The sequence below is a fragment of the Rhinoraja longicauda genome, chromosome 17 (assembly GCF_053455715.1).
Source record: "Rhinoraja longicauda isolate Sanriku21f chromosome 17, sRhiLon1.1, whole genome shotgun sequence".
Classification (NCBI taxonomy): domain Eukaryota; kingdom Metazoa; phylum Chordata; class Chondrichthyes; order Rajiformes; family Arhynchobatidae; genus Rhinoraja; species Rhinoraja longicauda.
The window spans coordinates 28,938,872-28,965,168 of record NC_135969.1 but is presented as its reverse complement, the minus strand read 5'-3'; the positions used below and the strand labels follow the sequence as shown (position 1 = coordinate 28,965,168).

Here is a 26,297-nt window from a genome sequence, read left to right as displayed (position 1 = left end):
ATGTCAAAAGGCCCCCTTCACCATCGTATCTACTTGTTATGTCACTTTCAGGGAATTATATACTTGTATACTAGTTCAGTGCTTCATAAACTATTTCAGTTTCATTCACCCTTGAGTCTTTATCACAAAATTTCATTCACCCTCGACTAAATTTTCTGATGTTTTTTGGTAATTTCCGTCTAATTCTCCCTTGTGGATAATTTTATATATATTATTAAGTCATTCACCCTTCATTCACCCCTCTAGCTTCATTCACCCCAAAATAATTTCATTCACTCTTGGGTGAACCATTCACCAGCTTAAGAAGCACTGTACTAGATCCCTCTGCTCTACAGTATTCCCATGGGCCTTCCTATTCCTGACCTGGTTTGACTTCCCAAAATGCAACACTTATCTGAATGGCACCTACTTCTTATGTTCTTATCATAAAGCTACATCAATCTGGCAAGTATTAATTTATTTCTGCATTTCTGTCCACTGTATCCAGCATGAGTGCCAGAAGTCTTATTCATTTGAGTATTCTACAAAGGTTCTAAGCCTGTTGAAGTACCTTGCTCAGAAATGGCCTGGTTTGTGTTGTGACAAATTCATCGCACCATCCCTTGTGCTCACTCGTTCAAGAGTCAAAAGAGAGTTAAGTGGGTTTAATCGTCATATGTACAGAAAGTGGAACATTTAAATTATCATATCATATCATATATATACAGCCGGAAACAGGCCTTTTCGGCCCACCAAGTCCGTGCCGCCCAGCGATCCCCGTACATTAACACTATCCTACACCCACTAGGGACAATTTTTACATTTACCCAGCCAATTAACCTACATACCTGTATGTCTTTCTTACTTGCAGCACCATAACATATCTGTAAACATAACACTCATAGATAACATAATAAACAAAAAAAAAATCAATAAATTAAAACCCCAATATTAGTGCAAAAATTCAAAAATCCTGGTGAGGAGAGTATAATATGGGAATGTGTAAACTTTATCGGTTTTGCCAGGAACGATTAAAAAAGAACATGCATTTTATCTGAATGGTGAGAGATTGCAGAGTTCTGAGATGCAGAGGGACCTGACTACCCATAATTCACGAAAGGCTGGTATGCATGCAGAGCAAGTAATGAGGAAGCCTAACAGAAGGGTTTTTTTTTCCTTGATGAATTGAATGCGGAGGTGGAGTGATTCAGTTAAATAGGGCACTCGTGAGACATTTGGAGCATAATCTCCAGCAGTGGTCTTATCTAAGAAGGGATGTAAAGTCCAGAGTGGGGTTAACAGACTTATTCTTGGATGGACATGTTTTGAGGAAAGGTTGAAAAGATTAGGCTTGTATCAGCTGTAGTCTTTGCAGGGTATCTGGATACTCGATTGAAAAGAAAATCCTGTAAACGGTAACCTAAAACCAGTAGTTGTTCAAAAATAAAGTATCGCCCATTTAAGGCAAAGATGAAGTGATATTTTTCTTGCGGGCAGTGAGTCTTTCTCAAAGACAGAATCTCTGAAGTAGGGTCCTGATCCAAAACATTGTCTGTCTGTTCCTCCCTCAAAGCTTCTTCACCCGCTGAGATCCTCCAGCACTTTGTGCATCGTTCACAATTTCATCATCTGCAGCTTTTTTTAATCTCCAGAATCTTTTAATATTTCTTTCGACAGATTCTTAATAAACAAAGATGAAAGGTTACTGCAGTGGTGACTATAATATGGAGATGTGGCTTTGGTTAAATGAATGATGACCAAGATAAATAGTAGTGCAGACTGCAGGGCAGATTGGCTTCTCCTACTCTGTGTATTTGAGTGATTCTCTCACTGGTCATGTTTCATCGGCAGGGTGTTTGGGCTTGCTGCAAACAATGTGTGTGTGCTCTTTCTCCGCCAGGTTTTGATACATACTTCACCAGTCGGACCTTGGAGAACAATCGAAGAAATGTCTGGTTTGCAGAGTTCTGGGAGGAGAACTTTGACTGTCAAGTGACAAGAACGGGATCAAAAAAAGACACGGCAAAGAAGTGCACAGGTTATCAATCTTTCTGTCTGTTTTCACTGTTGGCTTTCAGAAGCGAGTCTTGAATGCAGCAGTTTAGAATCAATATTTTGTAATGAAATTTGATGAAGTTATGCGGACCAAAGAAGGAATGGTGTCATGTAACAGACTGGTGTAATGTAGCTATTATACAATGGTGTAATGTAACTATTCTTTCATATTTTATGGGATGACAGTTTCCATTTTGTAGTTCACATATCAAAAGTGTAAGCATACCGCAGATTTGAATTTAACATATTTTAACAAAAGGGGAAAAGTGCTTTTCATTCTGACTTTTAATACAATAGATACATCATTATCACTGATGTGTAATAAATTGGTTGCATAGTTGAATGTATTATTCTGGCACTGACTTGCGAGTCGTCATTTGTCTCAGCTGACTCAGACGATTAGATATTAGGTGTTCTTTCTGGATTTGATTGTTTTTTGAAAAAAAAAGTTCACAATGTGCACATTAATGGGAATGACTGATTTTCACACCAGCAGCTGTATGGTTCAAGGTGATAATTATTTTGGACCAGTTTTCTCTCCTCCTCCTACCCCTCCTACACTGCTGAGTCACCATAGATTTTTTTTTCTCCCACTGGCTATTCTTCTATCGGCTGGGTACAGACTAACAGTGTGGGCAGATAATTTCTTGGAGTGCTCAGCCTGATCGGACCCTATCATTTTTCTCTCAGATACAGTATCTGTAGTTAATTATTGGATTATGAACATCTTTATTTTAGACTTTGGAGATACAGCACGGAAACAGGTCCTTTGGCCCACCGAGACTGTGTGAATGGAAGATCCACATACACACGCACTATTTGCACACTAGGGAAAATTTACAATTTTGCCGAAGCCAAGTAACCCACAAATATGGGAAGAATCCGGAGCACTCGGAGGAAACCCTCACCTGCCTCATTCAATATGGAAACATATGAATCCACTGAGTTTTAGCCACTCTGTTGAATCCCATCTGTGAATCTGGTCACAGTTTAGTTGTGGAAAGCACCATGGTAAGTGGCATGGGTAAAATAGTGTTGCAGTAAACAGGCAGGTGAAATTTCCGCATTTCCGCGGATTTCCACGTTTTTAAAATCCATTTTCCGCGCTATTTGCATGATTTCCGCGTTTTTCACTTTGCCAAATAAACGGAGAAATCGGATCAAAAAAATAAAGAAAAAAAACCGATGTATAGACGTGTAATGAACACTAGGGTTCCGCGAGAAATCCCCCGCATCCTGGAAGTCTCCCCGAAAATGTGGCACCTAGGCTGGGCAAGGCAGCCAATCTCGACCTCATCGGGACTTGCATGGCCAATTTTGCAATTCGGCCTCTAGAGGTCGCTAGGGGTTCCGTGAAAAATCCCCCAGCGCCCTGGAAGTCTCCCTGAAAATGTGGCACCTAGGCTGGGCAAGGCAGCCAATCTCGACCTCATCGGGACTTCCATGGCCAATTGGTGGGTTGAATTTGCAACCTGCGGCCGGGGCTCTGGAACTCCAGCCCAGCTGGAGCCAGCACATCTATCCCCATAGCCGACTTCCTTGGCCAGCTGGATAAACCAGCAAAGCTCTGGAACCAAGAGTGCCAGAAAATCAGTGGTGGAACTGTAATGAGTAAATATTAAATTTAAGTGCAAGATTATATAACTAAATTAATTAAGACAGGGTTAAAATATAAAACACAGCAGAAAAGCCAATTACCACCTTTTTGAGCTGATTATCAATGAATGTGCGAAATTACTTCAAAATGTTATTAGTATACAGTGACATATTCACATTATTTTGTAATGTCTGTTTTTACTTTGAAATGCACAAAAAGAGGCTTGAAACTGGTAATTTTGTGTGCATTTTCAACATTTTTCCAATTTTTTGACCCCCGTTGTACGCCTCGCGCAAGCACTCGGCTCTTTCCCTCTTTTTTGTTTTGACCTCACTCACATACCTGAGTAAAATAGTGTTCAAGTTAAAGGACATGGCATCACCCTGTAATTTGTATGTCTGTCCATCCACAAGTGTTGTGCTGAGTTGTCTGTCCCAGCTATCTGCGGAGTAAACACAAATAAGGTATCACACAATGCGAATAATGCAGGGGATATATCTTTCCTGAAATAAATGTGAATGAACACCTGTAGCCTTGGCAACCAGGGAAGACTCTATGCATTCAGGTTAGCTGGCTCCCACAGATTTGGACCAAGTTATCCGATGGTAACTGAAGCAAAGAGTCAGAATTCTTTCAAAACTGTTAACGTTTCTCCTCAAAGTGTTAATAGACGGAGTGGATCAGAAACTTTGTCCTTTCTCTTAGAGGTTATGCTTCCTCAAGAAAAATGAAAGGCTGGGGTGAAGAGGAGCAGGATCTCAGCTTAATAGGATCAATGAGTCGACACAAATAATAAGCAAAATATTTTGACTCGTTTTCTTAATTTCTACTAATTGTGTCTTGATCTCAACCTTAATTTTATTCTTAACTGGGATTCTCTTTCAAAGGAACAATTTATTTTTATTTTCCATATATCAGTTATCCTTCTAGCCAATGAGTGAGTTTGGGAATTTGTTGTGAATTGGGTACAGTTCCTAATAAATTGAATTATTCAAAATCTCCTTACTTTCAGCATTGCAGATTTAATTTAGTTTAGTTTAGAAATACAGCACGGAAATAGGCCCTTCGACCCACCGAGTCCACACTGACCTGCGATCCCCACATATTAACACTATCCTACAGGCACTAGGGACAATTTACACTTATACAAAACCATTAACCTACAAACGTGTATGTCTTTGGAGTGTGGGAGGAAACCAAAGATCTCGGAGAAAATCCACACAGGTCACGGGGAGAACGTACAAACTCTGCGCAGACACGTGTAGTCGGGATGGAACCCGAGTCTCCAGCACTGCAAGCGCCGTAAGGCAGCAGCTCTACTGCTGCGCCACCGTGCCACCCTATACCAAGTAATCTTTGCCCCTGCAGCTACAAAGACTTTCCTTGAACAGCAACCTTAATAGCATTTCAAGATGATTTATTTGTTTTCTTCCATTCTCTAGGGGGATTTTTGGCAATAGAATCACAATGTACCCCCACTTATGTTCATCAATGTCACAAGCAGTTTAAGTAAATCAACATTTGTATGGACATTTCCTGAACTTGCTGTGGATTAGATGCAGTTTCCATGTGGTACATAATCTGAAACACCAATTTCTAAAGTTTTCTATTTGTGGAGGGCGAGTACCAGTGGCTAAAGGGAGGAGCAATTTAAAAAAGCTCATCGGCTAATGAAAGGCTGGCGCAATATTTTCTTTCTTTCTTTAAAACAGTAACTATAAATCTAATTTAAGGTTATTTCATTATTGTGAGAAAAGGAGAAGGTGACAATAAAACAAACAGAGATGCAATGTAATCGAGGACAGTCAGACTGGTCAGAGAATCGGAAAGAGGGAGGGATGGAGAGTGAGGAAAAGCAAGAGTTACTTGAAGTTAGAGAAGTCAATATTCATTGCTGGGGTGTTAGCTGCCCGAGCGAAATATGAGATGCTGTTCCTTCAGTCACCTTCTCCGAGCTAACAATGATCTATTCTACATTTTCCTTGAGCTCTTTTGATATCTCGTTTCCACACACTTTACCCTTCCTTATCTCTGTCTCCCTCTCCCCTGAGTCTCAGTCAGAAGAAGGGTCTCGACCTGAAAAGTAACCCATTTCTTCTATCCAGAGATGCTGCCTGTCTCACTGAGTTACTCCAGCATTTTGTGTCTCTCAAAATCATAACAGTTTCACTGACCAAATTTAGAGAGGGGACATTCTGTTCATCCCGTGAACCTCCTTGCTCTCTGTTGATCACTGGCAGTTTTATTTTGTGTACTAAACCAAATATTGTGTGCTGAGTGCACAACAGAGGCAAAGCCAAGGAAGTAATCCAAATGCAAAATCCTTTAGATGTAAAGTCCTCAAAAGTGAAGGCACAGATAATGTTGTATATTCTGAGCATCAGTGGATGCAGAAACAGAGAGATCACTTCAGATTAATGATCTTGCATCAGATCTGCCATAAGTCAGAAATGCAATCAGTTTTAAGTTGAAGAGAAGAGGGGTGGAATCCAAAGGTATGTGACATGATGGCGACCAGAGGACAGTGAGTGATCTAAGTGGCGGTGATGCCAGCTGAAAGAAGGTGATAAAACACTGATGGAGATATAAATAGGAAATACCAGGAGAGAAAAATAAATGAATGCTGGAACTGTGTAATGCAAGACTGAAATAGCTTATTATTCACTGTTGAATTCAAAATTGAGTCCTGAAAGTTGTAATATGCTAAGTCAAAAAGAAAAGATAATTCTAATGCATAAATAATTTCACTCGATTCCCTGGGCTTTTCTCATCTTAATTAACAGGTCTGCTGAATTGAGGGCTTGCTTTAATCCATGATGTAGAATATGAATGCACATTGCACATTTGTTATCATGCTGCATTCTTATATTGCTAAGGATATTACTTTATCCATTGGTTTCAATCAGTCTGGGAACATATCTAGTTAGCAAGGAGCGTCATGTGAGGCGAGGTTTAGAAAGTTAAATTGAACCATGATAATAAGTCAGTTTAGTGCAATTGTTGATTATGAGTAGGATGTGAGGATGCATAGTGGAAGAGTGCAGCTGTGAAGAGGCTCAAAGTTTTGAATAGTAATGAAAAAGTTAAAATTGTAGACTTTTTGAATGTACAAAGCATTTTCTGGAAATAAGGTCAGAGGATATGGTCAACCATATTTCCCAAAACCAAAAAACCTGCATGTCTTGTCTAGATATGGGGATAGGTACATGTAAACAAAAGATTTAGAGGGATATGGGGCAAAATGGATAAGGTTAGTTGGGATTTGGGCTTAAGGGCTTGTTTTATACTGGATGACTCTCACACTGTGACTGTATGGCTTTCTCATACTCAGTTTATTTTTGATTTTTTGTGCATGTCCGGTGGTATGGGAAAAGACTAAAGCTTTTTTTTGTCATGAAAAGCTGAAGAAGGGTCTCGACCCGAAACGTCACCCATTCCTTCTCTCCCGAGATGCTGCCTGACCTGCTGAGTCACTCCAGCATTTTGTGAATAAAAAGCTTTTTTTTTGTTGTGCACCTAAGGGACTTGCCACTTTGTTGAAATCTTTTCTTTTCACCTCTGGCAGTGTCTAGCAGATATTTTTGTCTTGCTAATGGTTCCAATTATGTGGTTCGACATGTGCCAGCTACCATCTAAAGCAGAAGATAATAAAACTCCATGACAAAAATATCTTTTTGTATCAAAAGCCACTTCCTCATTTCTCAAACCACTTTTACGATACCTGCAGGTTGACTCAGACAGGCAAAAGCAATTTCCTCTATTACACTGTCCCAGGAGCAGACACTTCAAATAAGTAAAGGAAATCAAACAATTATGAAACTCCTGGCTCATTTGCACAGTGCTAACTTATATGTATTTGTCCATGCTCTGATATTAGATCATAAGGTCATATGTGATAGGAGCAGAATTAGACCATTCAGTCCACCAAGACTACTCTGCCATTCAATCATGGCTGATCTATCTCTCCCTCCTAACCCCATTCTCCTGGCTTCTCCCCATTATCCCTGACACCCATACTAATCAAGAATCTATCTATCCCTGCCTTAAAGATATTCATTGACTTGGCCTCCATAGCCTTCTGTGGCAAAAAAAAATCCACAGATTCACCACCCTCTGACAAAATAAATTTCTCCTCATCGCCCACTAGTGGAAACATCCTCTCCACATCCACTCTATCCAAGCCTTTCAATATTCTGTATGTTTCAATGAGGTTCTCACCTCATTCCTGTACATTCCAGCGAGTACAAAATGCTGGTGCAACTCTGGGTCAGGTGGCTACTCTGGAGAAAAGGAATGGGTCATGCTCCAGATCGAGAGCCTTCATCAGGATCTTGAGTCTTTGGTGTAAACCAGCAGTTCCTTCTAACACATGTTCTGATATTTATTGATGGCTTCTAGTTTTCTTCCTGTTTGTAAACAGAATTCTCGGTGTCTAGCCTATTAAAATCTATCACAATTTTAAAGAACCCAAATTGGACACACCTTGGCCCTTGGTTTTCAAGAGTGAAAATTGAACCTAATTATACCATCCTGACAGGTTTAATCTCACCATTTTGGCATCATTCTTTTGAATATCTTTTGCTTCACCTGATTGTTTAGAGTGTAGTCTACAAGAACTTAATAAAATATGGTCTGAACTAAATTGATATAACCTAGCATAACCTCCTATTTTTCTGTTCTAGAAATGAGCTCTTGAGCATGGTTTATGGCTTAACATAGAAAATAGGTGCAGGAGTAGGCCATTCGGCCCTTCGAGCCTGCACCGCCATTCAATATGATCATGGCTGATCATCCAGCTCAGTAGCCTGTACCTGCCTTCTCTCCATACCCCCTGATCCCTTTAGCAAAAAGGGCCACATCTAACTCACTCTTAAATATAGCCAATGAACTGGCCTCAACTACCTTCTGTGGCAGAGAATTCCACAGACTCACCACTCTCTGTGAAGAAATGTTTTCTCATCTCGGTCCTAAAAGACTTCCCCCTTATCCTTAAGCTGTGACCCCTGGTTCTGGACTCCCCCAACATCGGGAACAATCTTCCCGCATCTAGCCTCTCCAACCCCTTAAGAATTTTATATGTTTCTATAAGATCCCCCCTCAGTCTTCTAAATTCCAGCGAGTACAAGCCCAGTCTATCCAGTCTTTCCTCATATGCAAGTCCCGCCATCCGAGGGATTAATCTGGTGAACCTTCTCTGTACTCCCTCTAAGGCAAGAACATCTTTCCTCAGGTTAGGAGACCAAAACTGCACACAATACTCCAGGTGCGGTCTCACCAAGGCCCTGTACAACTGCAGCAGAACCTCCCTGCTCCTAAACTCAAATCCTCTTGCTATGAATGCCAACATACCATTCGCTTTCTTCACTGCCTGCTGCACCTGCATCCTTGCTTTCAATGACTGGTGCACCATGACACCTAGGTCACGTTGCATCTCTCCTTCTCCCAATCGGTCACCATTCAGGTAATACTCTGCTTTCCTGTTCTTGCCGCCAAAGTGGATAACCTCACATTTATCCACATTATATTGCATCTGCCATGCATTTGCCCACTCGCCTAATCTATCCAAGTCACTCTGCAGCCTCCTAGCATCCTCCTCGCACCTAACACTGCCACCCAGCTTCGTGTCATCTGCAAACTTAGAGATGTTGCATTCAATTCCCTCATCCAAATCATTAATATACACTGTAAATAACTGGGGTCCCAGCACTGAGCCTTGCGGTACCCCACTAGTCACTACCTGCCATTCCGAAAAGGACCCGTTTATTCCTACTCTTTGCTTCCTGTCCGCCAACCAATTTTCTATCAAAACTGAACCCTCAATACCGTGTGTTTTAAGTTTGTACACCAATCTCCTATGTGGGACCTTGTCGAAGGCCTTCTGAAAGTCCAGATATAACACATCGACTGGTTCTCCCTTATCCACTCTACTAGTTACATCCTCGAAAAATTCTATAAGATTCATCAGACATGATTTGCCTTTGGTAAATCCATGCTGACTTTGTCCGATGATTTCACCACTTTCCAAATGTGATGCTATCACATCTTTAATAACTGACTCTAGCATTTTCCCCACTACCGATGTTAGGTTAACTGGTCTATAATTCCCCGTTTTCTCTCTCCCTCCCTTTTTTAAAAGTGGGGTTACATTAGCTACCCTCCAGTCCTCAAGAACTACTCCAGAATCTAAAGAGTTTTGAAAAATTATCACTAATGCATCCACTATTTCTGAGGCTACTTCCTTAAGCACTCTGGGATGCAGCCTATCTGGCCCTGGGGATTTATCTGCCTTTAATCCATTTAATTTACCTAACACCACTTCCCGACTAACCTGGATTTCCCTCAGTTCCTCCATCTCATTAGACCACCGGTCCCCCGCTATTTCCGGCAGACGGTTTATGTCTTCCTTAGTGAAGACAGAACCAAAGTATTTGTTCAATTGGTCTGCCATCTCCTTGTTCCCTATGATCAATTCACCTGTTTCCGACTGCAAGGGACCTACATTTGCCTTAACTAATCTTTTTCTCTTGACATATCTATAAAAGCTTTTGCAGTCTGTTTTTATGTTCCTTGCCAGTTTTCCCTCATAGTCTATTTTCCCTTTCCTAATTAAGCCCTTTTTCCTCCTCTGCTGGACTCTGAATTTCTCCCAGTCCTCTGGTATGCTACTTTTTCTGGCTAATCTGTATGCTTCATCTTTTGTTTTAATACTATCCTTGATTTCCCTTGTTAGCCACGGATGCACTACCTTTCCTGGTTTGTTCTTTTGCCAAACTGGGATGAACACTTGTTGTAGTTCATCCATGCGACCTTTAAATGCCTTCCATTGCATGTCCATCGTCAACCCTTTCAGCATCAATCGCCAGTCTATCTTGGACAATTCACGCCTCATACCCTCAAAGTTACCTTTCTTTAAGTTCAGAACACTTGTTTCTGTATCGACTTTGTCACTCTCCATCCTAATGAAGAACTCTACCATATTATGATCACCCTTGCCCAAGGGGCCTCGCACAACAATACTGCTAACTAACCCTTCCTCATTACTCAATACCCAGTCTAGAATGGCTTGTTCTCTCGTTGGTTCCTCGACATGTTGGTTTAGAAAACCATCTCTCAAACATTCCAAGAAATCCTCTTCCTCAGCACCTCTGCCAGTTTGGTTCACCCAATCTATATGTAGATTGAAGTCACCCATTATAACTGCTGCACCTTTAGTGCATGCATTTCTAATTTCCTGCTTGATGCCATCCCCAACCTCACTACTGCTGTTAGGTGGCCTGTACACAACTCCCATTAGCGTTTTCTGCCCCTTAGTGTTTCGTAGCTCTACCCATATCGATTCCACTTCCTCCAAGCTAATGTCCTTCCTTTCCACTGCTTTAATCTCCTCTCTAACCAGTAACGCTACCCCACCTCCTTTTCCTTTCTGTCTATCCCGCCTGAATATAGAATATCCCTGGATGTTGAGCTCCCAGCCTTGGTCACCCTGGAGCCATGTCTCCGTAATCCCAACTATATCATAATCATTAATAACTATCTCCACATTTAATTCATCCACCTTATTACGTATACTCCTTGCATTGAGACACAAAGCCTTCAGGCTTGTTTTTACAACTCTCTTACCCCTTGTACGATTATGTTGAAAAGTGGCCCTTTTTGATTTTTGCCCTGGATTTGTCTGCCTACCACTTTTACTTTTCACCTTGCTACCTGTTGCTTCTACCCTCATTTTACACCCCTCTGTCTCTCTGCTCCTGCTCCCATCCCCCTGCCACATTAGTTTAAATCCTCCCCGACAGCACTAGCAAACACTCCCCCTAGGACATTGGTTCCATTCCAGCTCAGGTGCAGACCGTCCTGTTTGTACTGGTCCCACCTCTCCCAGAACTGGTTCCAATGTCCTAAAAATTTGAATCCCTCCCCCTTGCACCATTTTTCAAGCCACGTATTCATCTGAAATATCCTCCTATTCCTACTCTGACTAGCACGTGGCACTGGTAGTAATCCAGAGATTATTACCTTTGAGGTCCTACTTTTTAGTTTATCTCCTACCTCTCTAAATTCACCTTGTAGGACCTCATCCCGTTTTTTACCTAAATCGTTGGTGCCAACGTGCACCACGACAACTGGCTGCTCACCCTCCCCCTTCAGAATGTCCTGCAGCCGCTCAGAGATATCCCTGACCCTTGCACCAGGGAGGCAACTACCATCCTGGAGTCTCGTTTGCGGCCGCAGAAACGCCTTACAATTGAATCCCCTATCACTATAGCCCTTCCACTCTTTTTCCTCCCGTCTTTTGCCGCAGAGCCACCCACGGTGCCATGAACTTGGCTGCTGCTGCCTTCTCCTGATGAGCCATCTCTCCCAACAGTACCCAAAATGGCATATCTGTTTAGGAGGGAGATGACCGCAGGGGACTCCTGCACTACCTGCCTACTGCTACGCTGGCTAGTGGCCACCCGTTTCCTTTCTGTCCGCTTATCTTTTACCTGTGGTGTGGCCAACTCACTATATGTGCTATCCACGACCTTCTCAGCATCGTGGATGCTCCAGAATGAGTCCAAACGCAGCTCCAACCATTCAATGCGGTTTGCCAGGAGCTGCAGCTGGACACACTTCCTGCACACGTAGTCATAAGGGACACCGACAATATCCCTGATCTCCCACATGTTGCAGGATGAGCACTCCACGGGGCCGATCTCATCTGACATGTCTTACCCCCAAATTAAATCAAATCCCTCTTAATCCTTTAAACTGTACCTTTACTAAAAAGCACTGAACCCTTAACTCACTGAACCCTTAACTCACTGAACCCTTAACTCACTGAACCCTTAACTCACTGAACCCTCAACTCACTGAACCCTTAACTCACTGAACCCTTAACTCACTGAACCCTTAACTCACTGAACCCTTAACTCACTGAACCCTTAACTCACTGAACTCTTAACTAAAAGTACGAACAAAAAGCAGAATTACAACCCCGGGGTTACGCCCAATCAGCTGCTTCCTCTAGTCCGCTTCCACCAATCAGCAGCTTCCTCCAGACCACTTATTTTGAAGTGTGAGGGAACATTTTTATCCTGCTCCAACCGCCTCCAACCGCTTCTGGGCCTCTGGGTGAACAAAGCCCCGCGCTGGGTTTTTAAACCTACCGCCCGGACGCTGCTCCAACCGCCTCCAACCGCTTCTGGGCCTCTGGGTGAACAAAGCCCCGCGCTGGGTTTTTAAACCTACCGCCCGGACGCTGCTCCAACCGCCTCCAACCGCTTCTGGGCCTCTGGGTGAACAAAGCCCCGCGCTGGGTTTTTAAACCTACCGCCCGGACGCTGCTCCAACCGCCTCCAACCGCTTCTGGGCCTCTGGGTGAACAAAGCCCCGCGCTGGGTTTTTAAACCTACCGCCCGGACGCTGCTCCAACCGCTTCTGGGCCTCTGCTTCTGCTTGCTTGCATCTGGTGATTTAAATTTTCACCCATTAAAAATCTTCTTTAATTTTTTTTTATCTATGACCTTTTCACCACAATATATCTCTGATTTATTTGTGGTGGAATTCATTTGCTAGGATTATGGCCATTCTAAAAAAAAAACGAATGTCATCTTTTAACTCCATAGAAATAAATCCACTCACTTCCCCATCAGAACTGGTGGTCTGAAATGTTTAGAAAAGTAGAAGTTATGGTTTTGTTTCCAAAGTCCATACTCTTAAACAGGTTGTAATTATTTGCTGCTCATTCTGCAATCTACCATCAACCATCACCTTATACCATCCTGATGAATTTTTAGTACCGATGCGTGCCGATCTCCAACAGGCTGACTATTGCTTCTGCTCTTTGTCCCACCATCCAACATACTCTGAAGTTTGGCAAATCTGCCTCTACCTTTACCCTCTGATAGTTATTCAAATAAGTCAATGTGGTTGGGCAAGCAGGACTGTGTAGGAAGGAACTGCAGATGCTGCTTTAAACCGAAGATAGACACAAAATGCTGGAGTAACTCAACGGGACAGGCAGCTTCCCTGAAGAGAAGGAATGGGTGACGTTTTGGGTCGAGACCCTTCTTCAGACTGATGTCAGGGGAGAGGGAGATACATAGATAAGGAAGTGTAAGATGTGAAAATAGGACAAAGGGAATAGAGATCAAGGAAAATGTAGAATAGATCATTGTTAGCTGGGAGAAGGTAACAACAAAGCAAACGGAGATAAAATGTAGTCGGAGACAGTAAGACTGGTCGGAGAACTGGAACGGGGAGAGATGGAGAGGGAGGGAAAGCAAGGATTACTTGAAGTTAGAGGTCAATGTTCATACCACTGGCGTGTAAGCTGCCCAAGCAAAATATGAGATGCTGTTCCTCCAATTTGCACTGGGCCTCACTCTGACAATGGATGAGGCCCAGGATAGAAAGGTCAGTATGGGAATGGGAGGGGGAGTTAAAGTGTTTAGTAACCGGGAGATCAGGTAGGTTTAGGCGAACTGAGCGGAGGTGTTCAGCGAAACACCTCCGCAGGACTGTCTCTTTTGAATTTCGCACTGATTGTTCATCAATGAATCTTTGCTTTCTGTATTTTTCCAGGGAGGATTGATTCTGTTTTTTATATAGTCAATAGTCAATAGTCGTTTATTTGTCACATACACATAAATGTGTAGTGAAATGAAACATTACCCGCAGTTCAACAATAAGACCAATAAGAATAATCAATAAAAATGCAATAACACATACATTCATAAACTAACACCAAACAAAAAGAAACATCCATCACAGTGAGTCTCCTCCAGTCCCCTCCTCACTGTGATGGAAGGCCAGAATGTCTTTTCTCTTTCCCTGCCGTCTTCTCCCGCGATCAGGCTGTTGGAGTTGCCACGTCGGGGCGGTCGGGGCTCCCGACATTGAAGCCCCCGCCGGGCGGAGAAAATCCCACGGCCTATTCCAGGACGCGCCGGACGGTGAAAGGTCCACAGCGGGCCGACCCAAGCCCCGCGATTCGGGGCGGGCGAAGACGCTGCCGCTGCCGGAGCTCCCGATGTCGGCCCCCACCCAGTTCCGAAGTCCACACGGCCCGCGCCGAAGCCTCCGGATACGAATCGCAGCCGCTCCCGCAGCATCCGCAGGCAGCCAGCGCTGTAGGTGATGAGTCCGGGCCACGGGCTCTGCGAACCAGAGCCCCAGGTGGTCCCAAGTGCATGGCCGGTGGTAGGCCGCAGCGAGAACGGAGACACGACACAGAAACAAAGGTCGGGTCTCCATAAGGAAGAGACAATGTTACAGTTTCCGTTCCCTCCCACCCACCCCCCCAACATAACATACAAACACTACACCATATTAAAACTACAATTCAGGCAAAAACAACAAAAAACACAAAAGACAGACAGACTGCAGGCAAGCCGCAGCTGCGAGGGCAGCGCTGGCTCCTCCTCGCGAGGCATCCTAATTTCTAACCCCCAATCTATCAGATTGCCCCTTGGATCGAAAACACAATTTTCTGGAAAAGATCTAGGAAGCAAATGTAGGGATGGAACCTGGTCTGCATGACCAGCCCAGTATCTCCCAACAGAACTCTGGCAGTTGTCCAGAACAATCAGATACTGGGCCTGGAGCTGAGCCTGAAACTCAGGTGGGGTGACCGCTCCGGGGTGCTGCTGGGCGTTGGAGAGGCGGGGGTTGGCGGAGTCGCTGGATGGGACCCGCGGAGGGCTAGAGTAAAGTTTCCCTCTCCCCGACTCTCAGCCTGAAGAAGGATCCTGACCCGAAACGTCACCTATTCCTTTTCTTCAGAGAAGCTGCCTGACCCACTGAGTTAATCCAGCATTTTGTGTCTATCTTCGATGTAAATCAGCATCTGTAGTTCTTCCCTACACAGGATATCACCTGTTTGAAGGAGGGCAGCACAGTGGTGCACCGGTAAAGTTGCTGCCTTACTGCACCAGAGGCCCGGGTTCAATCCTGACTGCGGGAGCTTGGCTGTATGGAGTTTGTATGTCCTCCCTGTGACTTGCAAGAGTTTTCTTACGGTGCTCCCGTTTCCTCCCACACTCCAAAGACGTACAGCTTTGAAGGCTAATTAGCTTTGATTAAAAATGGTAAATTGTCCCTGGTGTGTGTAGGATAGTATTAATGTGCAGGGATCGCTGTTCGGCGCGGACTCGGTGGGCCAAAGGCCCTATTTCTGCACGGTATCTCTAAACTAAATTAAACTTTCAACTAAACTACTGGAGAGGGAATTGCATTTATTTTTTTCCTACTAGTAATTGCAGATCAGCTAGGATATATTATCAGCATTGTCCCTTGAATCACAAATATCACCCCTGTCCAGTTAATTACTGGATCAGATTCCTTCATGTACAGTTTTTCCAAGCCAGCCACTTAGAGAAAGAGCAATGCTTTATTCTCAAGTGTTTAAGCATGTTGCAAGTGCATTCATTGCAAACAAGGTTGTTTAATCAAAATATCTTTGCTGTTTCACTCCAGTCAGATCACTAAAGTCTGATCTAATGTGCAGCAGGTATGATTTAAATTTATTGCACTTATTTATTTTTATGTTCTTTTATTTTATGAGAATCACAGTAAGTAGCTGGTTTTTATTAATGGTACAATTACCATTCTGAACAACAACAAAAAAGTAACCCGCACTGGAATGTAGTAAGCAATTTTGTGATGCAGTTCTCTGAACATGGCCTTTTATGTATATTACCTAAAGCATTTGAGATGAAAGAAATATATTAAGTGCTCAAAAATGAGAATTGGGCGAGGCACTTGAAACTCTAGCCTTGAAATATATCGTCCAGTTAATAGATATATTTGTTTACAATTATTTCAAATCAACATTATGCCGGATTCCAGTTTGTCACAGCTTGTGGATATATTGAGACATATTAAGGCCGATTTGTATTCTAATGCAAGTTGTAATAAGTAGCTTCCCACATTTACGTAATCGTTGAATTAAAATATTACAGCATTTAACTATTTTTATGACACCTATATTGGTGATAGCTGCATCTGGACCCCTGTGTCTCTTTACAATACGCTCTTGCATGGCAGAGTATGGTGGAGGCTGTCTCCAGATTGGTCACCTCCTGGTGGACTTTCTGACCATCGTGGACAGCTGGCAAGACCCCTTGCCAATGCCTCCAGTTGTCAAAGCTGTGAATGTCTATGTCAAAGTATCCTCGTGCTCTCCTCATCAAAGTCCCTTGAGGTGGGTGACCTCAATGTCCATCAATCAGCCAGCTTGGTCACACTTCCACTGGTCATGCTGCCTGATCCCTGAAGGTCATCACTGCCATACCTGGCCTACAGTAAGTGCTGAGTGATCCAAATTGGAGGATAAGCCTGCATCCTCACGAATCACCCAATAGCGAATGCAGAATAGCATTGGTAATATGACCAAGGCACTGTGCTTGTGGAGACGATTTCCATCTTTACTTTTAGGATGTTCTTCCTCCTGTGTGTTGCAGTTGAGTGCAAACCCGATAGTCAACGATAGACGTCCATGAGGTGTTGTGGCCACCACTGGCAGTTAAAACTGCTAACTTGGGTATTCTGTACCCAATGGTAGCAGGTATGATTTAAACTTAGTGCACTTTGAATATTTATGTTCTTTTATTTTTTGAGGAACACAGTAAGTAGCTGGTTTCTGGGAGATCCTTCACCAGAATGACAGCGGTGGACCAAGTATGCAGCTCCCCACCATCTCAAGGAAAAGTATGGATGTGCAATCAATGCCGGTCTTGTCAGCAATCTTCAAATTCCTGGAAAATGCAACAAAACAAAAGTGAACAATAGAAAATGATAATGCTCTTATTTTCAAAATTGTTAACTGCTAAGTCATTGTCAGCTAGGATACATCAAGGGTGGGATTTTTCCCAACTTCATTTTGTACATGTGTAGGAAGGAACTGCAGATGCTGGTTTATATAGGTAGACACAAAATGCTGGAGTAACTCAGCGGGTTAGGCAGCATCTCTGGAGAAAAGGAATCGGGTCCTGTAAGGTTATTGAAGGGTTTCCGACCCGAAACGTCACCTGTTCCTTTTCTCCAGAGCTGCTGCTTGACCCCCTGGATGGGCTTGTGTACCTCACCAGAAGGATGCTAGCCAAGCCAAACCTGTATCTAGGACTCTTTAAAAAAAAAACATACCAACCAACTCTCTCTCCAAAGGCACACACGTAATGTAAGCCAGACTTGTCGAATGGCATTCAGGTGACTAACTTTCTAGCTGCATTGGGTGTAGATTCCAGCTGTCCATGTAAATTGGCATATTAGTGCTTTTAATGTGGCTGCAATCATTAAACAGCTATCCGGGTTGTGATGCATTGCCTTTTTTTGAACTTAGCAGACACTATGTAGTACATACTCCACTATTATTTTTCAATTAAGAATCAATATCGGGAGCTATTCCAACTGAGAAATGGAAATGTTACAGCATACAGTATTGCACTATTAACTTACTCCAGAAATGTGTTTGAAATATTAAATTATTAGCATACCAACTGATTTGCGTAGCTCATTTTTAAATTATATGTGCATTTAATTTTCATCCTTGTTGCCATGTCTGGTGGTCTGGGCTGTTTGCACTGATAGAGGGTACTAACCCTTACTTTTAGTGGAAATGTCTTTTTTTGTGGTGAAAATCACAAAACCAAAAAAAGGGTTCTTGAGGAAAAAAATTCCGGCCTACTTGTCACCCTGCTCATATTGTACACACCACGTCAGACCATATACACAAAAACACAGTGACTAGTGGGGTGCTGCAAGGCTCAGTGCTGGGACCCCAGTTATTTACAATATATATTAAAGATTTAGATGAAGGAATTAAATGTACTCTCCAAGTTTGCGGATGACACAAAGCTGGGTGGCAGTGTGAGCTGCGAGGAGGATGCTATGAGGCTGCAGGGTGATTTAGATAGGTTGGGTGAGTGGGCAGATGCATGGCTGATGCAGTATAATGTGGATAAATGTGAGGTTATCCACTTTGGTGGCAAGAACAAGAAGGCAGATTATCTGAATAGTGTCACATTATGAAAAGCGGAGATGCAACAAGACCTGGGTGTCACTGAAATTAAGCATGCAGGTACAGCAGGCAGTGAAGAAAGCAAATGGCATGTTGGCCTTCATTTTGAGAGGGCTTGAGTTTAGGAGCAAGGACCTACTGCAGTTGTACAGGGCCCTGGTGAGACCGCACCTGGAATATTGTTTGCAGTTTTGGTCTTCTAATTTGAGGAAGGACGTTCTTGCTATTGAGGGAGTGCAGCGTAGGATCACCAGGTTAATTCCCGGGATGGCGAGACTGACAGATGATGAAAGAATGGATCGACTGGGCTTGTAGTCACTGGAATTTAGAAGGATAAAAGGGAATCATATAGAAACATATAAATTTCTTAAGGGATTGGACAGGCTAGATGAAGGAAAAATGTTCCCTATGTTGGAGGAGTCCAGAACCAGGGGTCACGTGCATGGATTTACGAAGGGGAAATCATGCTTGACAAATCTACTGGAATTTTTTGAGGATGTAACTAGGAAAATTGACAAGGGAGAGTCAGTGGATGTGGTGTACCTCGACTTTCAGAAAGCCTTCGACAAGGTCCCACATAGGAGATTAGTGGGCAAAATTAGGGCACATGGTATTGGGGGTAGGGTACTGACATGGATAGAAAATTGGTTGACAGACAGAAAGCAAAGAGTGGGGATAAATGGGTCCCTTTCGGAATGGCAGGCAGTGACCAGTGGGGTACCGCAAGGTTCGGTGCTGGGACCCCAGCTATTTACGATATACATTAATGACTTAGACGAAGGGATTAAAAGTACCATTAGCAAATTTGCAGATGATACTAAGTTGGGGGGTAGTGTGAATTGTGAGGAAGATGCAATAAGGCTGCAGGGTGACTTGGACAGGTTGTGTGAGTGGGCGGATACATGGCAGATGCAGTTTAATGTAGGTAAGTGTGAGGTTATTCACTTTGGAAGTAAGAATAGAAAGGCAGATTATTATCTGAATGGTGTCAAGTTAGGAGGAGGGGGAGTTCAACGAGATCTGGGTGTCCTAGTGCATCAGTCAATGAAAGGAAGCATGCAGGTTCAGCAGGCAGTGAAGAAAGCCAATGGAATGTTGGCCTTCGTAACAAGAGGAGTTGAGTATAGGAGCAAAGAGGTCCTTCTACAGTTGTACCGGGCCCTGGTGAGACCGCACCTGGAGTACTGTGTGCAGTTTTGGTCTCCAAATTTGAGGAAGGATATTCTTGCTATGGAGGGCGTGCAGCGTAGGTTCACTAGGTTAATTCCCGGAATGGCGGGACTGTCGTATGTTGAAAGGCTGGAGCGATTGGGCTTGTATACACTGGAATTTAGAAGGATGAGGGGGGATCTTATTGAAACATATAAGATAATTAGGGGATTGGACACATTAGAGGCAGATAACATGTTCCCAATGTTGGGGGAGTCCAGAACAAGGGGCCACAGTTTGAGAATAAGGGGTAGGCCATTTAGAACGGAGATGAGGAAGAACTTTTTCAGTCAGAGGGTGGTGAAGGTGTGGAATTCTCTGCCTCAGAAGGCAGTGGAGGCCAGTTCGTTGGATGCTTTCAAGAGAGAGCTGGATAGAGCTCTTAAGGATAGCGGAGTGAGGGGGTATGGGGAGAAGGCAGGAACGGGGTACTGATTGAGAGTGATCAGCCATGATCGCATTGAATGGCGGTGCTGGCTCGAAGGGCTGAATGGCCTACTCCTGCACCTATTGTCTATTGTCTATTGTCTAAGAAGGTGCGAGGTGATTGCTGGTCGGCGGGACTCGGTGGAACAAAGGGCCCATTTCCGTGCTATATCTCTAAACTAAACCATTTAGGATTGAGATGAGGAAAAACGTTTTCACCCAGAGAGTTCTCTGCCACAGTCTCTGCCACAGAAGGCAGTGGAGGCCAATTCACTGGAGGTATTCAAGAGAGAGTTAGATATAGCCCTTAGGGCTAAGAGAATTAAGGGACATGAGGAAAAAGCAGGAACAGGGTACTGATTCTGGATGATCAGCCATGATCATATTGAGTGGCGGTGATGGTTCGAAGGGCCAAATGCCCTACTCCTGCACATACCTTCTATGTCTCTATGTTGTTGAGGAGTAATGGACAGAGTTGGGACATTAGCTTGAATCTGCCTACACTTTGACTGCACCTTGCCATGTTTTACCTTGCAAATCCAGAACCCTTTTGTTCAGGAGAATAAAATATCCACCCTAAGGAAAATGCTACAACTATGCCGCCGCCACTGTTCTCTGAATTAATTTTCATGTTTAGTTTAGTTTAGAGATATAGCAAGGAAATGGGCCCTTTGTTCCACCGAGTCCCGCCGACCAGCAATCACCTCGCACATTAACACTATCCTACACACACTAGGGACAATTTATACATACACCAAGCCAATTAACCTACATACCTGTACGTCTTTCGAGTGTGGGGGGGGAACCGAAGATCTTGGAGAAAACCCACGTGGTCACGGGGAGAACGTACAAACTCCATGCAGACAGCACCTGTAGTCGGGATAGAACCTGGGTCTCTGGCGCTGCCAGCGCTGTAAGGCAGCAACTCTACCGCTGCACCACCGCCTCTTGGTATTGATCACTAAAGTATTCTGGTAATGTTTCTGAACTTCAATAAACATGATGTATTACAGTATTCATCAATGGCATTTAGCTGAAAGGTCAACACTGATCCATTTTGCAGTCCATCTGGAAGGGCCTATCAACAAGGGAAAGATGTTTTAATTTCTATTTTGTGTTTGTAGTTCTAATGCTTCCGTTGAACATCAAAAAGAACATAGATGCTGGAAATCTGAATTGAAAACAGAAATTACTAGAAAACTCAGCAAGTTAAGCAGCTTAACAAGAGGCGGCACGGCGGTGCAGTGGTAGAGTTGCTGCCTTACAGCGTTGGCGGTGCCAGAGACCTGGGTTCGATCCCGACTACTGGTGCTGTCTTTTAAAAAAAAAAAATGTATTTAATTTTAACAAAACAAATACATGTATGAACTCATAGTACGCGATGGTACCTACATTATAACTTTGATTATACATTTAAATTCGATTATACCTGTATTGTTCTGTATTATCTCCCCACCCACAACCCCCCTCCCCCCACCCCCCACCCCCCAGTTAGAAAAAAGAGGAAAAAGGAGAAGAAGAAAGATAAAGAAATACAAATTTAAAAAAAGGAAAGAAAGAAAGAAAGAAGAAAGAAGGGAACCTGGAGACAAGAAGGAAACACTTCCGGCTAATTTCTTATTAAATTATTTTTAGGGGTATCAAAACAATCCTGAAATTAAATATTTCCAATTCTTAATCCTAGTTTTAAAGTGAATGGGTTTACTGGTGCTGTCTGTACGCAGTTTGTATGTTCGGCTTGGTGGCGTAGAGGTAGAGTTGCTGCCTTACTGCACCAGAGACCCAGGTTCAATCCTGACTACAGGTGCTACCTGTACGTGAGTTTGTATCTTCTCCCTGTGACTGCGTGGGTTTTCTCTGGGTGTTCTGGTTTCCTCCCCTACTCAAAAGATGTACAGATTTGTCGGTTAATTGGCTTCTGTAAAAATTGTAAATTGTCCCTAGAGTGTAGGATAGTTCCGGTGTACAGAGTGATCTCTGGTCAGCGCGGACTCAGTGGGCTGAAGGGCCTGTTTCTATGCTGCATTATGAGATTGATTGCTGTGGATAATAACATTGTCCTGCGATGAGATATTGTGGAATGGAATTGAGAAAAATGACAGGTGATGTAATCAAGTTAAGCAACATTTTGTAAGAGAGTGATGCGATGAAATCTTGGAGGTTGGCTTCTCTGATGATTAATCAAGATGCAGAAGAACTCTTTCAGGATAAGGGATAATTCTCTCCAGTCTAATGGTGGATTTTTTGTAAATATCTACTTGTGAGAATTATGCATGCTGGGTCTTTGAATATGCTCAAGAATGAGATTATAAAATGTGTTGGATGATCTGCAGATGTTGGTTTTAATCCCAAAGATAGACACAAAATGCTGGAGTAACTCAGCATATCAGGCAATATCTCCAGAGAAAAGGAATAGGCGATGTTTCAGGTTGGAACCCTTCTTCATTCCAAGGGTGTGATTTACAGATCTTTGAGCACAAAGGATTGAAGGGAACTGGGATCAGACAAGAAAGTGGGAATGATCAGCCATGATCACATTGAATGGCGGTGCTGGCTCGAAGGGCCGAATGGCCTTCTCCTGCACCTATTGTCTATTGACCTGAGGTTAAAATCATCAGTAGAGATGTACAGTGCAGAAACAGCTCTTCAGTCCACCATCTCCTGACTGACATTCTTGCCCATCTTTGCTGATCATATTTGCGCACATTACTTACTTGTCATTCTATTCCTTGCCCATCCGAGTGGCTGACTAAATGCCTTTTGAACATCGTGATTGTGTCCTCCACCTTCTCTAGCAGGACATTCCACATGTCAACTGCTCCCTTTGTAAAGTAATATCTCCTCACATCCCCAATGGAAAAAAAACCTGCAGATGCTGGTTTAAATCGAAGGTAGACACAAAGTGCTGGAGTAACTCAACGGGTTGGGCAGCATCTCGGGAGAGAATGAATGGGTGACGTTTCGGGTGAGAGAAGGAATGGAGACTGAAGAAGGATCTCGATCTCGACCCGAAACGTCATCCATTCCTTCTCTCCCGAGATGCTGTCTGACCCGCTGAGTTACTCCAGCATTTTGTGCCTACCAACTTGTCCAATCTCTCTTTATAACTGATTTTTTTTCCAATTTCCTGAGGCTGAGAGCAGAATTTCGATCTGCAGGATTGCTTTTATTTGGGAGCAGCTGGGAAATGGAAATCAAGGAAATTGACAGTGTGTCAAGAAGCTAGAACCATCTTTCCAATTGCAGCATTTAACTGGAGTGGTCAGACTGGGTGTAGGCTGCTCCCTGTTCAAGGCAGGCTGTCAATATCCATCTGTTAATCACCCTCTGTGGTGACATTAACATGGCTGTTGTAATTTACCGGAGAGACCATGGGCTTCCCCTGCTTCCTGATATCTCCATTATAAACAAGTCCAGAACATGCCCAAACAATCCAGGGGCGACACAGTGTCACAACGGTGGAGTTGCTGCCTTGCAGTGCCAGAGATCTGGGTTTGATCCTGACTGCAGGTGCTATCTCAGTGTCAGTGTGGACACACTGATAGGGATGTAAAGGATTATCCAGTCAAGTATGGATGAGTTAAGTGGGTGTAAGGAGAGGTGTGTTCAGTTGACAGAGGTTCATAATGGTGGGGATTCTTTTACAGCTGTCATTGGTGGGGACTTGAATATCTCCCATTGATGACACTGGCACACTGTGATTGGCAGTGATACTGGCACAACTGTGATTGGTGCTGATTCCAGTGCGACTGTGGTGGTGATTCCAGTGCGATTGGTGGTGATTTCAGTCGACTGTGGTGATGATTCCAGTGCGATTGGTGGTGATTCCAGTCGACTGTGGTGATGATTCCAGTGCGATTGGTGGTAATTCCAGTCGACTGTGGTGATGATTCCAGTGCGATTGGTGGAGGTTCCAGTCGACTGTGGTGGTGATTCCAGTGCAATTGGTGCTGATTCCAGTCAACTGTAATTGGTGGTGATTCCAGTGCGATTGGTGGTGATTCCAGTCGATTGTAATTAGTGGTGATTCCAGTGCGACTGTGATTGGTGGTGATTTCAGCGAGACTGTGATTGGGGGTGATTCCACTTGTTGAGGATTTCAGATGTATGTCTTACTGTTCTTCTTGCACTGGCGGCATGGTAACACAGCAGTAGAGTTGTTGCCTCACAGAGCTTGCAGTGCCAGAAACACGGGTTCGATCCTTACCTCCGGTGCTGTCTGTACGGAGTTTGTATGTCCTCCCCGTGACCGCATGGATTTTCTCCGAGATCTTCGGTTTCCTCCCACACTGCAAAGACGTACATGTTTGCAGGTAATTGGCTGGTATATGTGGAAAAATAAATTCTCTCTAGTGTGTGTAGGATAGTGTTAATGTGTGTTGATTGCTGGTCAGTGCGGACTCAGTGGGCCGAAGGGCCTGTTTCCGCGCTGTCCCTGTAAACTAAACTAAACTACAACTAAACTAAACCCAGAATGTATTACATGCAAAATGGTTCTTACATGCGTGAAAATAACATTGGATTATGAGCAAAGGCCAAGCTGTAAACCTGCTTGCGTGGTCCAAAACATATAATTTCTGGTTGGTTCTTCAGGCACGGAACTTGGCTCATTTCAATCTCTTCAGCTTTCGCTGTCTCTTTCAAACCTGTCGATAATATCCACCACCAGAATGAAATGCATTCCATCAACATTAAAGAGTTTCTACCATTCTTCGATTAATTAGGAATCTATCCAACCTATTATTTACACAGAATGCTGTGTGTTCATTCTTCAAAGCTTGCCTTGGCGTGTACGGGACTGCATAGGTATTAGATTAGTAAAATTGCCAATGTTACATAAATAGATAATGATCCTACCCACAATAGATGAAGGATTTATATTTGTTCTGCATTTAGATGCCATAAATGTAAATATCAATCAGTAAGTATCAATTTAATCCATTTGGCCCTTCTCCACATTTCAAAGATATTTCTAATCCCTCCTCATTAAAGCATCTGGTGCTTCTTGAGTGATTCCAGTTTTCTCTCCATCACCACACTTCGAAAACCATCCCAAATAGCAAGATAACTGGAGCTGGTCTTGTAATAACGAGAATTACATTGGCACTCTACATTGTCACATAGTCTTGAGGTGGGAGATTTTCTTTTCTCGTTGGCCTGTGTAAAGGAGTAGCCTCCTTCAACAGGTCTGTGTGGCAGTAATCTGAGTTGTGAGGGTTAGTGTGATCCGCCAGCTGACAGCTGATCCGTGGATTGCTAAATGCGTTCAACTCTGTACATTGACACTTCATGCACTGAGGATAAGGCCATTTCCGTGCTTGATGCCAGAAAGTGAAATCACGGTTAAGAGCACAGATCCATCTGCAAGCATTTGTGCTTTGAGAGGAGCAAGAGGAAACTTGGGCCCATTTCCCAACTACCCGTATCTCTCTTCCTATGATAGTGGGTCTGCCTACTCCTGCACTCCAGGTGAATCCTCAGCAATGACTCTTTCTCGCTCTCATCAGAATTGTTCTCATGAGGATGTTGAAGATCTTGCAGGGGTTTCTTCTCTCAGCTAATTTGCAGGATTTTGTTTTGTTTTAAACAAACAAAACATCGAAAATAGCTGCAGGAGTAGGCCATTTGGCCCTTCGAGCCAGCACCGTGGCTGATCATCCAAAATCAGCAACCCGGTCCTGCTTTTTCCCCATATCCCTTGATTCTGTTAGCCCTCAGAGCTAAATCTAACTCTCATTTTGCATTAACAAAAGCAGAATTCTGCATTCACACAAGCAGAAAATTAATTGATTGCCCATTCGTAACATACCTTGTGTTCAACAGCAGAGATGAACTGTTCCAACTAAACCCAGCATAAACTTAAGGAATAGCACCTCAATTTGCATCTTGGCATGTTGTAGCCATGGGATTCAATATTACATTTTAAAGTATTTCAAAAAATCAACCTTTCTGATTTGTCTCAGAATTGGCTAAAACTTAAGGAATAGCACCTCAATTTGATCTTGGCATATTGTAGCCATGGGATTCAAT

At 43.4% G+C, this 26,297-nt stretch overlaps 1 protein-coding gene across 6 annotated transcripts in view; it reads left to right on the top strand.

The window, feature by feature from the left end:
* LOC144601908 (metabotropic glutamate receptor 7-like) overlaps window positions 1-26,297 on the top strand; it is a 489,446-nt gene that overhangs the window by 263,594 nt on the left and 199,555 nt on the right. For all 6 annotated transcript variants that reach the window (XM_078414451.1, XM_078414452.1, XM_078414455.1 and 3 more), the window contains one exon: window positions 1,880-2,017. In XM_078414451.1, coding sequence (XP_078270577.1) covers window positions 1,880-2,017 — 138 coding nt within the window. The remainder of the gene's footprint in view (window positions 1-1,879; window positions 2,018-26,297) is intronic.